The following is a 16,156-nucleotide window of genomic DNA, read 5'->3' as shown; positions in this document are numbered from 1 at the left end:
AGAGGGATGGAACTGGCTGAGTTATTAGCCCCACGGAGAGGGGCAGGAGGAGCAGACATTAAGTCTAAGGACAGTAGCTCCAGGTTGTGGTCCAAGTTCTACATCATAAGAGCCGCAAGGCTCCTCTGTGGGGGTCCAGGAGCTATGTTCACAGATAAACCACAGAGGATGACAACCGTGAGGACGGATGTGCCACGTGTGAGATGGAGGGGTTCCACCTGGATCCCCCACGGTGATGGGAAGGTCTGAGAATACCAGACTCGCTCACTGCAAATTACTTTTCAAAAAGAAAAAAATATAGAACCCAAGGAAAAGTTTCAAGTACCTGACAAAGTAAGTGCATCTTCTAGTTGAAGGTGCCCCAGAACCACACACAGCGCACCTGCCACCAAGGGGCAGCATTCCACCTGCTGGGAGGACGCCCTGCCCTGGGCCTGCCCCCTCCCCTCCAGGAGCCCTTGTGTGCATCAATGTGCCCACGATGCAGAGGAAACCTCTCCTCAGTTGGGGGCGTGAGTGGGAGATGAAACATGTTTTTTGAAAAAACAAAGAAACAAGATGTGCATACATCTGATTGGGAGTTTGAGGTTAACGGATGCAAACTAGTATATATATAATGGATAATCAACAAGCTCCTACTGTATAGCACAGGAAACTATATTCAATATCCTGTGATAAACCGTAATGGAAAAGAATATGAAAAAGAATGTATATATATGTACAACTGCATCACTTTGCTGTACAGCAGAAATTGTAAATCAACTATATTTCAATAAAATTAAAAAAATAAAAAAGATGCACATACATATATTACACACACATAAATGGGGGGGGTGTTCCTTTCTTTCCCTGCTCTTCCCCTCCCCTCCCCAACCCCCCAAATCAAGAATAATGTCTTCACTCTTCAGTCTTGTAATTTCAACAGGATCCATAAAACAAAGATCACTGTGGACACCAGTGTTTGTAATAAAATGTTGCATTTCAGCCCCATAGGAAAGTTACACAGACGGGACACTTGGGAAAACAGCTGTATCTTAAAAGGATACAATCTACTTGATGAAAATAAAAAAAAAATATTTTGGACACTTTGAATACATCTAAACAGTTCATTTCCACAGAAGAGTTCCAGTCATTTTGAAAAAAAAGACTGTTCTCCCTTTAGCTCTCTCCCAGGTTCACTGTAGAGGTCGAACACTGCACCTCCCGAGCCCATGTGCACCGCTAAGCCCAGAGGCCAGCGTGTCCCCGAGGCCCTGCATCCCTTTCTTTTGCGGCACTGTGACCCCAAACTGACACCTGGCTGGGATCTTGGAACTGAAACTCGCATAAGAAAGAGTCACACGGTGCTAATGCACTTTGAAAAGTCTGCTTCACTGATTTAAACTTGCACTCAAAGGCAGCCGGGCAGCATATGCATTTCATCCACGTTCTTAGAGGCTGCATGGGAAGCAAACCTGGTATCAGAATTATCTCATGGGTGTGATAAAGCCAATCATTTCATATAAATAGCATTTGTTACATAAGAAAAAAGATGCATATTGCTGCATACCTCACGTTCCTGCAGGCAGAGGAAGAAACCTGCTCCTTGCCCTGGCTCTGTATATTAAAACAGATGTCTGCCTGGGTCTGAACCTCCAGGAAACAACTTCAAAGTATTGTCACACTTTTTTCAGCCCAGATTTGGGCTCCTGGTGAAACTTCCTGAACATCAAACCAGATTGTCACTGTTAACCTATGGTCAGCAGAGCCCTCCTCCTGGACACTGTGTAGGCCTGGTGGGGCGGGGAGGATGAGCGAGAGGGACATGGGGTGTGGGGGCCTACAACACAGGGACACAGAGGGAAGGGGCATGGCCACTCTAGATCTGTCTTTGGTAAAGGAGGGTTTGGAATTCACCTTCTCCAAGGGTCCTGCCAACCCTGCAAGAGTTACAAAGAGAACCTACAAGAGACTGGGAATTGCACACCTGCCTACTTCCAGTGAAGGCCTTTGAAGTTTCCTAGGGCAGCCCAGAGGCCCAGGACAGAGTAGCACGATGCGCTGTGATACATACAAAAATAAAGCAACCAGGCATCAATTTAGCTGGTCCCACGAAATTTCCTGCTGTTTTCTCCACTTCTAATAATGTGCACATAAGCACTTAATGTTCGAACTAGCTCCTACTTTATGTATATATTATATCTAAATCATTTATTTAAAGGGGCTCCTGAAACGTAAGAAAGAGCTACTTATCTTTTAGAAATCAGGGGGTAATCAAATTCACTCTGGATTAGATTCTTGAATTAAACTAACAAGAAACCTAAATCAAGCCCCCTTACAGCAGAGAGTCTTGCAGGACACAGGAGGCGCCAGCAGGAGCCATCCTGAGCTTGGCGCCTGTGACAGTCTGTCCTGGGCCTGGGAACTCTGAAGCCTGAGGTTTCAGTGACCCTGGAAAATGCCCCTGGCCTGGAAAAGGGATTCAGTAAGGGGTTTTCACTTACTAGCTAAGTCTTCCCACATAAGTTATGTGGGGAGAACAGAGGAAGGAGTCCTCGTTGGTAAGAAGATCCCCAGCAAGAAAGAGCTGCTCATGCTGCCTTCCGCAGAGGAGAAAGGGCAGGGGGATATGTAGGAGTCTTCCGCCAAGTTGACTGCCAAGTACATCTCTACACAAGACGGGCTGGCACTAGGTTGGATGGTTGGAGATGCTGGGCCCTGCCCTTCAATTCCTCATATTGCCATGTTCTAAACAGTCAGCAGCTTCTGTAGACTTTCCCCAGGGAGAAGGAGGCACTGACCATAGGGGGACATATTCTGGATCTACTTAGCAGTTTTTCACAGCAAATTTTAACAGTAGGGTTATACATCAGCCTCTTGTTTGCCTGGTTAAAGTTAATAATACCCCTTGTGGCAAACTATTTTCTAACAAGGCAAGGGCATTTCTATTATCACAGCATCATATCTGCTCTTTTACTACGTGGCCTTGCTACCCCTTCCCCCAAGAGGAGGGGTCCACTACATTTCCCCTTGATTCCTGGCAGGCTCACGACCATAGGATCAAGAGAACACAGCAGGCAGGGGGTGACCTCCTAGGATGGGTGCTCACAGGTGATGCAGCCTTGACTCCTGGAATCCTGTAACAACAGCCCTGAAGCCGCCATGCTATCAGGATGCCAGGCTACACGGACAGGCGTGTGCAGGCGGTCCGTGGGCAATCCTAGTGTTTGCGTCATCCAAACCCAGGCCCCAAAAGGAGCCTTCAGGTTAATCCCATCTTCATTCTTTCCAGCTGGGACCCCAGATGTCATGGAACAGAGACAAGTCATCTTCATTGTGTCTGAATCCGGCTTAATAAAAAAGTAGTTTATCTGCTAAGTTGTGGTGTCATTTGCTATGAAGCAGTTAGTAACCAGAACATCCTGAACCAGACCAGCTTGAGTATGTCGAAGTTTGGGGCTATGCGAGGCTGCACATGACACAGGGCCCTCCCAGGTACCCCAACTTTGTGAGACCACCCTTGGCACCCAGCTGTCTTTCCTGAAAGGCATGGTTTTGCATTCTTGCTCACAAAAATGTACTTTAATGCCTGACTATGACAACGGGTACATCTTTACATTTTTAAAGGCAACACACACCCCAGGTCCATCCTGGGTCAGCTAGGACAACACAATCTCCCCTCTCCTTAGATTCTGACTTGGCACCCGATGCCTTGCACTGCCTGGTGCCCACATAGCCTTTCCATCCCCAGATGCACTGTCTATCCTCCAGCCACACTGGGCCACTCACCTCACCCACTGTTTATTCATTTAACCTTTATCCTAACGAGGGGCATTTTTACTACTTCCAACCACTTAGGACAGATTTTAAATAATAAGGGATAAACATCCTCACATATAAGTCTGCATCGTATCTTTAGTCGTTTCCATAGGAAAGATTCTTAAAAGTGGGACTGTGGGGCACTGAGTATGAGTTTCAAGGATCCTGATACATACTGCAGAGTGGTTTTCCAGAAACCGATTACTAGCAAAGTTGGACACGGTTTGAAACCTCATAGGTCATTCCTATTTTTCTTTTGTGAACTGTTTTCCCCGGTCCTTTGGCCATTTGAGGGCATGTGTTTCTCACTGGTGGGCGGGGGTCTTTTGTGATGCCCGTGTTCCCAACGTAGTTACTGCACCCACCCTGCCTCCGTGCGGGAACAAGGCAGGTGGGCTCCGGCTGGCTCAGAACCCACACTGGTGGGGACTGACCGCATGATGATAACCCAAAGGTTAGAGTCATGAGGGGGTGCAGGGTGAGGTGATACGGGAGTCTGGTGGGGGGGATGCAGGAGCTTAGCTGCAGAGCTGCTCACTGAAATGAGGCCCAAAGGAACTTCATAACCAGAAACAGAAAGCCCAGAGGGGGCCAAAGGCTGGGTCTGTCCCCAGAGTCCACCAGAGATCAATGTGCTTGGATCTGGATGGGCAGGTAAAGAGGCAAAAGGTGAGGTCAGAAAGCGAGGGACAGGGCCCCGTGGGTGCAGGCAGGGCGGCGGGAAGCCTGAGGAGTGTTGAACAGGGAGGGCCTGAGTAGGGGCCCTGGCTGGGGGATGGTGTGGGGCAGGGCAGGCCAGGCAGACAGTGACAGCAACAGTCCTGGCAAGGGGCCTGAGGACCTGACTGGCAGATGGGCAGTGACAATGGAAAGCAGGTAATTTTAGAAATAACTTCTCATGACTTCATGATGGATTGGCTGTGCTGAAAGACAGGTGTTACATGTGAATCCAAAATCTCTGAACATCGGGAGGCCTGGAGCAGAAGCTGGCCGACAGACAGAGCTCCCTTTGAAACCCCACGTTGACGTGGGGATGTCACCCAGGTGACTAGCATGCTGGCCCGGGGCACAGAGGACAGTTCTGAGTGGTGGGATAACTTTGGGAATCTGCACAAAACTAGCATTGAAAGCCACAGGTCTTGAGACACCAAACAAGAGTTGAGTTAAAAAGAAAAGGATTCTGGACTGAGCCTGTAAGAACTCCAACATCTGAAGGTCAGGTGGACAAGGAAATACCAAGAACCAACACTTGGGCTGGGAAAGGGGTGGCCACTGAGCTGGGGAGAAACCGAAATGCTGTGGCATTCTGGAAACCCAGGGAGAAAGTGCTTAAAGACTAGGGGAAAAAGGCAGAACCCCCAGCTGCTAGAAAACAGGAAATGAAAAAGCTGAGTTTAACAGACACCTGCTGTGGGCAAGTATGGAGGGGATGATGTCTCCAGCACCCAGGGGCCCGGACTTCAATGGCCGTGAAAGAACCCCAAAGCGGAGCTTCCTCAAGACCCTTCCAGGGGATCCACAAGGTCAAAACAATCACTCTAAGATGGTGTTTGTCTTTTCACGGTGCTGACACTGATGGTGAAAAGCAAAGGTGGTGCCTTTGCACAAATCAACACAATAGCACCAAATGTACCAACAGCCTTTGTCCTCTTCACCATCAGTCAGAATTACAGAAACACAACCACAAAAATAAAACAGAAAACAAATTAACTTAAGAATGCCCTTGCACTTGAGCCAGGACATTTGGGTATGTGTACGTAGCAGTGAAAGCTGCCCTATTCAAGCCACATATTAGGTGTGTCACTTTGCACAAACAACATAATCTTACTGAGCTTCAGTTTCCTCATCTATCAAGTGGGGCAAGATTAGAAAATTCAATGATGCATTCTGTAACACACACAAAACAGGGCTAGGTACAGAATAAGCATTCAATTAATATTAGCTACTACTATTATTTAAAACAAAGGTTTTTATCTAGTACAGCAAGTTCTCTATCTTCCAACAATACTTTCTGAGTTTGCCTGGGCACTGAAGGCAAAGAGGCCTGGAGCTTGGACAGGAATCGTGTTACAAGAACCTCCTTTTGTATGAGCCAGACAGAAGATGGGTGAGCCAGTGCAAGGGGCTGTGGCTCAAGGCTGGGGTATGTCGCCTCAGCTATGGGTGCAGTGGTGAGTGGTGGACGGTGCTTGGGAGACAGGTGACAGGGGATCCTGTGCGAGTGCACCACTGTGGGGTGTGTCACTGCACCCCATGGCTCTCTGTGCCCTGCTGCTTCCTCCGTCACCGCATTTCATAACCACATGGGTGGCAGCAGAGAAATGTCCTCAAGAAAAAAGTCAGATAGTGGGTCTGACAATGAAGGTTTCTAGCAAGAAGGTAGAGCCAACTCACTCTGGGATGGGGAGGTCTAGAAGGGATCCCCTGGCAGAGCTCTGAGAGAGCCACTCCGTGGCTCAGAACCACAACATCACCACAGCTCTGAGCTGGGACCCTGGACTGATGTCAGAGATGGCCCAGCCTCCCTCCTCATTCCATCTTGTTACATGCGTAAGGCCTGCTGTTCTCCAAAAGAAGGACCTCAAGGAGGAGGGAAAATGTTGTTTTACATCTCAACATAGATATTTGGCTCAAGAGATACTTCTCCAACCGGAGAAACCCAAGGAGGACTGATCAGACCTTGCAGGTGGAAAACCATGGCACAGAGATCCGTGACATGCAGAGGCGTGGCGGGTGTGTCCTGCAGGAACCATAGGGTTGTCTGGACCTTGCTCCCAAGAAGGTCCACCACCACGTGGTCACGGAAGCAAGTAGCTTGATCTCAAGGCAGGACATTGTGTTTTCTAAGCCAGATGTGATTGCATTATTGGAGTAACAAAAGGGACCCTTGGTGGTTGTGACGGAAGGAATAAGAAGACAGCACGCATTTGTTGGCTTAGCAAGTGAAGCTATGTGTTACCTTGAAACTGAGTTCTTAAAGGACACAGCAGGAAAGGATTTGATTCTCTAATAGGAATGATAAATTTTCCAAGTTTGGAGTTAGGTAGCTAATCAGCTATGGAGAGATGACCACGTACAGAAAACGTACATTTCCCTCCCTGCATCAGGGAACCTATAATGGAGGAGGACCCAATGGCTGTAGGAATGTGGAAAGCCTCTCGGAACTCATGCTGGAGAGGTGCCCTGTGACTGCAGTGAGTGTGGGAAGGCGTTCAGTGCACAGCACCCACTTGCTGGAAATCAGAGCACTCCTACTGCTGAGAAACCTTTGAGTGTGAAAAATGTAGGAAGTTCTTTAGACTTAATTCAAGCCTCAAAATACATCATAGAAGTCATAATGGTGAGAATCCCTTTGAGTAAAGACAATGCAGAGAGGCTTAGAGAAATGGCAGGCAATGTCACACATAGCATAGAATTCACAGCAGTGCAAAATCCCTCCCATGAATACAATGTGGGAAGATCTTTAGATATGGTTCAATCCTTAGAAGAAATCAGGGAATTCATACCGGCATAAGACCCTATGGAATACAGGGAATCCCCCAGTAATGGCCCAAGCCTTGTCCAACATCAAAGAATTTGTAATATGCTTTATTTAACCTAAAAGCCTACTGTTATATCATTACAGTATCTTGTAGTTGGACAGTATACTGAATTATCATTCTGTCATTCTACAATGCCAGACCCAGAGTAATAATCAAGAATTCATTTTTTAATAACTGGGTGAATGAATGGGTTCTCTTTGATTTTCTAGGTAAATTGATTGCAAAGAATAAGTTTTGTTTCTGCCTTTCCAATATTTATACCTATACTTTCTCTTCCTTGTATTAATGCATTAAACCTGATTTCAGACCCTGAGAAATACAGAAAAGACTTTGTACTAATGTGCCTGATGAAGGTGTCATCATGCCAAAGGGCTCTTTGGACTGCAGTTACAGAAACCCACACGAGTTGGTGAAACTGACTCTGAGAGCCAGGAGCCATCTGGGCCCCAGACCGGGCAGGAACCAATGTTATGCTATAAGGTACCCAAACGATGTTCTCTCAACTCCCATCTCTGCCTCTCCTGTTTTCCATCCCAGTGGCTACTGATGAAGAGAAGACTCTCCTGAAGAACCACGTGCAAGGTCCCAGGAAAGAATGCCTTGCCCTTCAGGTACCCTCCTTGGGTCAGTCATCAACAGTCCACAGCTAGGACCGTGCCGGCCCTGGCGTGGGTGAGGCACCTGTCAATCAACTGCAGTAGTGGTACCAGTGGTATTGGGGTGCAGAGACAGGGTCGTTTCTATGCACATGCACCAATGAGAGCTGAAGGGAAGGGCATCCTTAGAACAGAGGTGCTGATAACTCCAAAGTCATCCACAGCACAGAGCCCAGATTTGCAGGGCCCTTTGTAGTTTACACAGAGCTTGTTCATATCATCTCCATTGCTCCATCTTCAATATTCCGGGATTCTATTTTATATACATTTTACACATGAACAGACAGAGGCTCAAAGAGATTCAGTGACTTTTCCCAGGCCAATCAATTACGAAATCCAGGGACTCCAACTCCAAATTCTATTCTCTCCAGTCTCTCTGGCCATTGTCATACAGTGATGACCATCTCTTACACCCAGTTAGATCTCTGACATCATTGAAGTCTTAAGGAGGTTGGAAGTGAATTTCAAACTTTTGAGACTCTCAGGGATGATACTCCCAATTAAACACTGAGTGAAGGTTACAAAGAATATCTGCAAGTGCTCACTATAAGCAACGCTAAACATCGCCAAGCCACGTCGTTCCCCACACGGGATAGAAACTAAGAGATCTGCTGGGAACTTTGTCTGGAATCAGAATCATATTCAGCCTCACATACAAACAAGTGGGAATATTTGTTTCCTGGCCTGCTGCGGTATTCCCCAAGAAACACAATCGCTCCCAAGGTGTCTGAGAGTAATCCCCACCAAAATGTCAATGGTGTCAATGTTTCTAGTGCTAAATGTTAATTTTGGAAATAAAAAATAAAGTCAAGTCACTATTTACATGAACTCTCTGAAACTAAAAGACATAGGCATAAGGACAACACACTTGTCTTTCTCCATGATTATATTTCAAATGCATATTCTCCCCACCTAGTCTGGTGTTATTGAGGCCCCTTATCACAACCTCAGAAGTCCTGGACACATTTGCTCACACCTTGATGATGATTTCAATAGGCAGCACATTCAAAAGACACCCAAACCCTAACCCTAACCCCTAACCCTAACCCTAACCCTGAGACTGGATGGTCTTAGCTTTTCTGTAAGAAAGTTGGGAGTGGATGCCTTCCCTGAGGGTCACCAGGGATGGGGACTCACGCCGCATACACTGTGAGCCCGTGTCATGACTTGGGGCTTATCCACTGCCCTAAACTCCCCAACTGAGTCAGCTGCCTGAGTCTCCTCACGACCCCAGCCCCTTCCTCCTCGTCTCCTCTGGCTGCTCCAGTCTGTCATTCAGCGGAAGCTTTTTCCCGTTTCGAATATGAATGATTTCAGCCTCTTATTTTCTTCCACTTCTCAGATCCATCTGATGAGCACAGCTGGCCCCAGAGCAGAGCAACACAGGGGAAGGTGGTGGGGTAGGGGGTGGGGAGCAGGTGGGAAAAGGGAGCAGAAAATGCCAATCCTTATTCTTCTCCTTGTCACAATTATATCTGCAAAAAGACACCAGTAGTTGTGTTTCTGGGGAAGACAGAGGTGAAACTATGAAAAGCAGTGCTGCGTTAGAGCCCACCAACCTTGCCTCCACACCATTTTCATGCAGTTAGAGCTACTGGTGCCAGGGCCGGGAGACTTCATTCCCAGGTCCCATCCAGTCTGAGGATTCTCAACAGCTGGGAGGAAGGGTGAGGGTACAATTTAAAGTCCTCCCAGCCAGACGCATCTCTGGATTCTAAGGTTCTACCATGCGGAGGTGTAGCACCACTGCCCTGTGGACTCAGCGCCCCTGGGAGATGGAGAATGTCATCCCTCCCAGATAGACCAGGGCCAATAGCGGCCAGGGACCTCTGATACCATGGCGGTGGGCTGGGTGGGTGGGTGGTCAGAGCCAGCAGGGACTGTGAAAACCAAGTGGTTGAACCCACGCCCAGAGATTCTGATTCAGGAGGGCTGGGAGGGCCTGAGAATGCGCACTTCTAGAAAGTTCCCAGGTGATGCTGACGCTGCTGGTTTGGGACCCTAAAGCTTTCGTTTTATAGATGAGAACGCTGAAGACCTCAGAGGGGACGCCATGACTGGAACCCAGGTCTCTTGACTCAAAGACTCAAAGAAATCCTCTAACAAGAAGGAAAGAAGGAAGGGAAGAAGGAAGGAAGGGAGAAAGGGAGGAAGGCATTAAATAATCTTAAAAAAAGAAGAGAAAGCACAAAACAGCTCGCTGAAGTCTGAGTGTGTGGGGAGGGCACAATTCCATCTGGGATCCTGGGATGAGGGCGTTGGGGGGCTGCAACTGGCTCCACTGCTCAGCTGCCTTCCAGCCGATGTCTCACAGCAACTCAGACAATGTAACTAACTCCTGTGGCCTGTAGAGCCCTCTGGGCCCACCCATCCTCAACCCACTAATGGCAGCCTGGGGGCAGCATACACTGCCTTGAGGCATCAAGCCTGCAGGAGGAGGGGCCTTTATGGAACTGCCCGAGGGAAGGTCTCAAGGAGACAGGGTCAGAGGTCAAGGTCCTCTTTGTAAATCGGGGTAAGAATCAGAGAATTGGGACATTTACCAAAGTGACATTTTTTTTTTACTTCAAGTATAATTAATTTACAATATTGTGTTAGTTTCAGGTATACAGCAAAGTGATTCAGTTATACATTTTTTCAGATTCTTTGCCGTTATAGGTTATTACAGGATATTGAATACAGTTCCCTGTGCTAAACAGTAGGACCTTATTGTTTGTCTGTTTTATGTATAGTGGACAAAGTAGGAGTCTAGGATTAACAAATACAAACTACTATACAAAGTGACTTCCTTTCCCAGAATATTCGTGGTGGAAACAGTGGGCTGAGAGGGAGAAGTCTTGATTTCTAGTCTTGACCTTACAACGAGCTGGCATCTTAGGTGAGTCACTTGGTCCCTAGGAAGTTGGATTCTGTTAAATATACAAAATTAATGATTTATTAGGGATTTTTCCAAATTTTCTATTCCATCATTCATCTTATTTTTTGGTTTTCTTGCTTTGCCCCTCTTTTTGAGTAGGAGGGTCAAGGAAGTCCCATCTCCTCTTCTAGTTTGTAGAATAGGAAAAGCTTACCTAAATGGGTATTTGTGACATGGGCCCATGATGAGGGAGTCAGGTAACCCAGCAGCTAAAAGGCTTTCTAGTCGGCTTTGTGTTGACCAGGCTGACATGTGTTCCTATGATCTGCCATGAAGTGGATTTTATACTAACTGGCCTTCAAGAATATTCCACAGAGGGGGCCTTTGCCCCATTTGAAACCTGCCTTCCTGCAGCTCTCCTGGGCCTCGTCCTTCCCCTCCAGCTCCCGAGGACAAAGGTCCTGGGGAGTAGGGCTTGGCCGGGGCTGCTCCTTGTCTCCATCTCCATTGACACTCTCCTTAAATGCACTCATACGTGAAGGCTCTAAACAGCATCTGTGCGACGCAGAGGAGGCCACAGCCCTACCTCCAGCTCAGACATCTCCCCACAACTCTGGATTTCTGCGTCTGCCTGCCCTCCTGACGTTTCCACTCACTCCATCCCAGCCTCACCCAGCCAGACCTCTTCACTTCCTATCCCACACTCTCTCCAACCCCTCCTCTTCCCTCCCCAGCTTAATAAACAGCACTGGCAGCCACCCAGCTTCCCAGCCAAGAACCTAAGCCTTCCTGATTTCTTCTCTTTTTCTGGCCCCACATGCAGCCAGTGGGCAGATTAGAACACACATCACATCTCTCCCCTTCTCGTGGCCTCCAGTCCCCACCTTGGCTACTTCCTAATATCTCTTGCCCCACTGCCTGATACCCCTGCATCCTTTGCCTGACTACAATCTAAGCCCTACACAGCAGGCAGTGACTTTTTTAAAAAGCAAAAACCAGATTTCATCACCCCCAACTGAAAACCTCCCGGAGTCTGAAACCCAAACTCCATGGCCAGGCTCACAAAAGCCTGTCCTGCTCAGCCCTGCCTCCCTCCCCGGCATCCCGGGCCCCACGCCCCGCCGACCAGCTGGCCGCCTTGGGTCCTAACCCGGAGCTTCTTTCATCTGTTGTTCCCAATGCCTGGCTCCTCCCCCGGTACAGGTCTCACCCTGAACGTCTCCTCTGAGACACTCTGCTGACCATTCAGGCTGGAGTGGGCCAGGCTCTCTCTGCCACACCACCCTTAGTTCTCTGCACCGCAGTTATCACCGCCAGATCATTTTCTTGTTTATGTGTTGTCTTCCCCACCAGGATGCGGGCGTGCTCACCTCTGCGGCCTCAGAGCCCACTCGGGACATGGCTGGCCCCTAGGAGTGCTCAGGAAACACTCACCAGGCCCCAGTGATGGGACACTGGCAGGGCTTCCTCTGGGAGCAATAGCCCAGGGGCAGAGGGGGGACAGAGGCCAGCGCCAGGGGTCTTGCCCTGGACTGCTGGAAATAACCCTGCCGCAGTCACGCAGAATGGCTCTTCTAACCACCATCCACAGAAAGCACCGCAGACCTCGCACCCAATGCAAAGGGGCAGGTGGCACGTGGACACTGAGAATGACCCCCGAACTGACTTGCCTCACCCCACCCCCTGCCCACGAGGGCACTCAGAGGACCTGTGCGGCTCTGCATCTCAGCTCAGCTCCCCAGCTTTTCCGAGCATCTCTCCAGGAAGAGCCAGGGACGCCCTTTCTGATAAACTGGGGTAGGATCTGTTCTCTTCTCCTGCCAGCACCCATCGAGGACCTCAGTCACCTCAGTTCCCACCCTCTGGGCTGATTCTGGCTTGGTGGTGGCTGTTACCCACCAGGATCACCAACCAGGACTGGAGGGGGCATGGGAGCTGCTGGGCTGCGGGGGTCCTGGGGGAGACCAGGGCCAACATCTCCCTTCCCTCCAGCCTCCATGGCTCCCTTTGGGACAGAGGGTCGCCTCCTGCCTGCCCTGGTCTCCCCTGGCCTCTCTGCTTACTGTCCTCCATTACCCCTCCATGGTCCACTGTTGCCTTCTTCCTAGAAAGCATCCCTACTCTTGTCTCTGCCTCTTATGAACAGAATGACACACGTTTCCTGCTCATTCTCTGTCATTATTAAATCACAGTTCTGGAAGGGGGAGGGAGGTGTCATTTTCTTAAGTCTGCCTGTTTTCGTGACCAGAGCTACTAGTGGAAGGCTTACAAGCATTTCACTGTCACTTACAAAAGGCCATTCAGTTGCCCTCCAATGCATGCTTCTCTGATTAAAAATGATTTGGAGCATCTTTCCTTTGCTTTTTAACCTTGTGATTTTCCTGTCCTGTAAAATGTCTGATCAGATACTTTGCCCTTTTTTCCATCTGGGCTTTTCTTGGTTTCCGTTGCTTTGGAAGAGTTCCCTGCATATTGTTACTTGAAATTGGTGAGATTCCCCCTAGAATGTCATCTGACTGTGGGTGCTATCCAAGGTCACCTTCATTGAACAGAAATTCTTAATTCTAATGTGATCAAATTCTTTCTCTTTTTTTTTTGCCTTATAATTTGTGCTCGTCAGGTTCATTTAAGTCCTTCCTATAGCTAAACCTTCTTCAATTAACTTTATAATTTTATCTTTCACATTTAAGTCTTTTTAACCTCTGTATGTGGTGTTTGGTATAGATCCAGTTTCCTTTTTCTCTATATTCAAATTTCCCTCTATGGAGAGTTTCTACATAGAAACTTTCCTTATTGATTTGTGGTTCCACCTTAACGTATATTAAGCTCCTGTCCTATGGAAGTCTGTTTCTGAGCTCCTTCTTCTGTGCTGTGGGTCCATTTGTCTGTACTTGCACAAGACCACAATTTTTAATCACTAGAGATTTGTGGTATGCCTTAATATCTGGCAAAGTAACTTTACACTGACAGCTAGATCTTTAAAGAGATTATTTAATAACTCTATCTCACCATGCACAAAGCAATGTAATAATCCCAATGATATAAACACCTATTCTAATATAAAATGGTCACTTCCTATTTTTGTTGAGTGCCCATTGTTACTGGTATATGATGGGGGGGGGGAATGGGAGAAAACTATAAATGATAAATGATTGCTTCACTCATTCATCAAATATTTATTAAGCACCTACTAAGTGCTAGCTGGCATTGTTTTAAAGGCTGGGGATGGAGCAGTGAACACAAACCAAAAAAGAAACCCTGCCTTCATGAAACTTACATCTGAGTAATGGAAATCAGGAAATCATTTCAACAGCCTCTCCTCCCCCTAGCCTACTGGCTAGGGAATGTCCTTTCCCTGGGTGTCCTGGGTAAGAACCTACTCTGGCTTTTTGAGTGAGTGTTTCATGAGAAGAGAGACCATTTTAACCTGCAAGTAAATAAAATGTTATTGCTTCTCTTAGGGTTTATTGGCAACCCAGATCTATGAATTAATTTACTCAAGATTTAATTTAAAAATAAAAATCAATGTTATTTAGGTTCATTGAAATAACAGCTAATTTCTTTTCTCTCCAGAGTTTAGTCATTGTTCTGATATTGAATAAAGATCTGTAAAAATGAAGATTAAAAATACTGCTGTTATGAATCTTTTAAATGATAATACAATCTAGTTATGTTCATTATGTTTTTTTCATACTGAAAATGAGACTATCCCTGAAAACAGCAACTTGGGACTAAAAGAAATCTACACAAGTTCAGATCTGCACTCTCCTTCTCATCCCAGGGAGGAGTAACACAGGAGGACGCAGTTCATCCTAGATGCATGCACAGGCTTTGCTGGGGGCCTCTCCTAGCCAGTGGGTGATGCCAAGATACCTGAGGTTTCCAGTCTACCAGACGCTCAGCGGGAGGAGGGCTGACTGCAGTTTTTAGCACCACGGTGGTTTCACTTCATTTGCTCAGAACAGTATCGTAACATGGGGCTCAGACACCCTCAGGGGTTCAGTCAGAGAGCCGACCTGGGGGAGGTAGGTTTACTATGCTCCACAGAGGTTTTAGAGTGAGGGAGAGCTGAGGTAGGAGGAGGAGGAGCTATGACACACACAGTTATGGACTGGCTGATCTCTCCAGTATTTCTGAGAGGGGACAACAGTGGGCTAGGATTCCTGTTAACTTCCTATGTCCTCCCAGGCAGATCCCACAGAGGGTACCTCCTCACACACCTTTACAGAGCACTGGGGATGGGAGCACAGCTGGGCAACGTGGGGCACATTTTGACCTCTCTGTACTCGTAGGTAAGCCTCCTAGGGCACAAAGAATTCTGAATGCAACCAGTGGTGCTAAGTGCCTTCCCCTGCACGGAGCTTCAGGCTCTTCCGTCTTCCTCCAAGCCTGGCACCTGGCCAAATGCTTTAACAGTCTTGTTCCCGAAACCCTCATGATAACCCCGTGAGGACGGTGCATCATTCACATTTCACTGAAGGCTGAGATGAGGCTTGGAGAGCCTGCACAAAATGCAACTAGAGGGTCTCTTCCTTGTGGCGGTGGCTAGAGAGCAGAGTACGAACTGTGGCAACCGGCGTCATGGCAGCACAGGCATTTAGAAAGTTTCTTCCCCTCTTTGACCGAGTATTAGCTGAAAGAAGTGCAGCCAAAACAGTAAGCAAAGAAGGCATTATGTTTCCAAAACAATCACAAGGAAAAGAATTGCAAGCAACGGTAGTAGCTGTTGGATCGGGCTCTAAAGGAAAGGGTGGAGAGATTCAACCAGCTGGTGTGAAAGTCGGAGATAAAGTTCTTCTCCCAGAATATGGAGGCACCAAAGTAGTTCTAGACGACAAGGATTATTTCTTATTTAGAGATGGTGACATTCTTGGAAAATATGTTGACTAAAATAAGTCACTATTGAAATGGCATCACGTGAAGCTAGCTGCCTATTCCACTGAAGTTCTGAAATCTTTCACCATGTAAATAATTTCCATGTTTCTCTTTTATAATAAACCAATGATATCCAAACTAATGAAAAAAAAATGCAACAAGATTCAGAGCAGGAACTGTAACCGAGCAGGACCCCATGGGGCCTTCGCTGAATAGACACCCTCCACCCCCATGTCCTCTGCCTGTCTCTTGTCTGCAGAAAAACCTTAGCTTCTTAGGCCTTCCCTGATTTCCAAAGAGTAAATTTAATCAGAGAAGTGAAAAAAATGCAGAAAGAAAGGAAACAGTTAAGCAAGCCAAAATAACAATAGTTTAGCCATTAAACAAAGTCAAGGTCCTTTAGTTCCTCCTCAAGAGCTATAGATAAT

General features: G+C 47.4%; 2 protein-coding genes across 2 annotated transcripts in view; one reads left to right on the top strand and one right to left on the bottom strand.

Moving 5' to 3' along the window:
- The window catches only part of LOC132360361 (OTU domain-containing protein 7A-like), a 381,868-nt gene that overhangs the window by 276,352 nt on the left and 89,360 nt on the right, over window positions 1–16,156 (bottom strand). The window lies entirely within an intron of this gene.
- On the top strand, window positions 15,435–15,743 carry LOC132360360 (10 kDa heat shock protein, mitochondrial-like). The gene has a single exon (XM_059915423.1). The coding sequence runs from the start codon at window positions 15,435–15,437 to the stop codon at window positions 15,741–15,743; it is 309 nt and encodes a 102-aa protein (XP_059771406.1).

The sequence above is a fragment of the Balaenoptera ricei genome, chromosome 2 (genome assembly GCF_028023285.1).
Source record: "Balaenoptera ricei isolate mBalRic1 chromosome 2, mBalRic1.hap2, whole genome shotgun sequence".
Lineage (NCBI taxonomy): Eukaryota > Metazoa > Chordata > Mammalia > Artiodactyla > Balaenopteridae > Balaenoptera > Balaenoptera ricei.
The sequence above is the reverse complement of the archived record's forward strand: the minus strand, read 5'-3'. Positions and strand labels throughout refer to the sequence as shown.

Excerpts from the sequence above, each read along its gene's own strand:
- LOC132360360 (XM_059915423.1), top strand. The coding sequence starts at position 15,435 with ATGGCAGCACAGGCATTTAGAAAGTTTCTTCCCCTCTTTGACCGAGTA.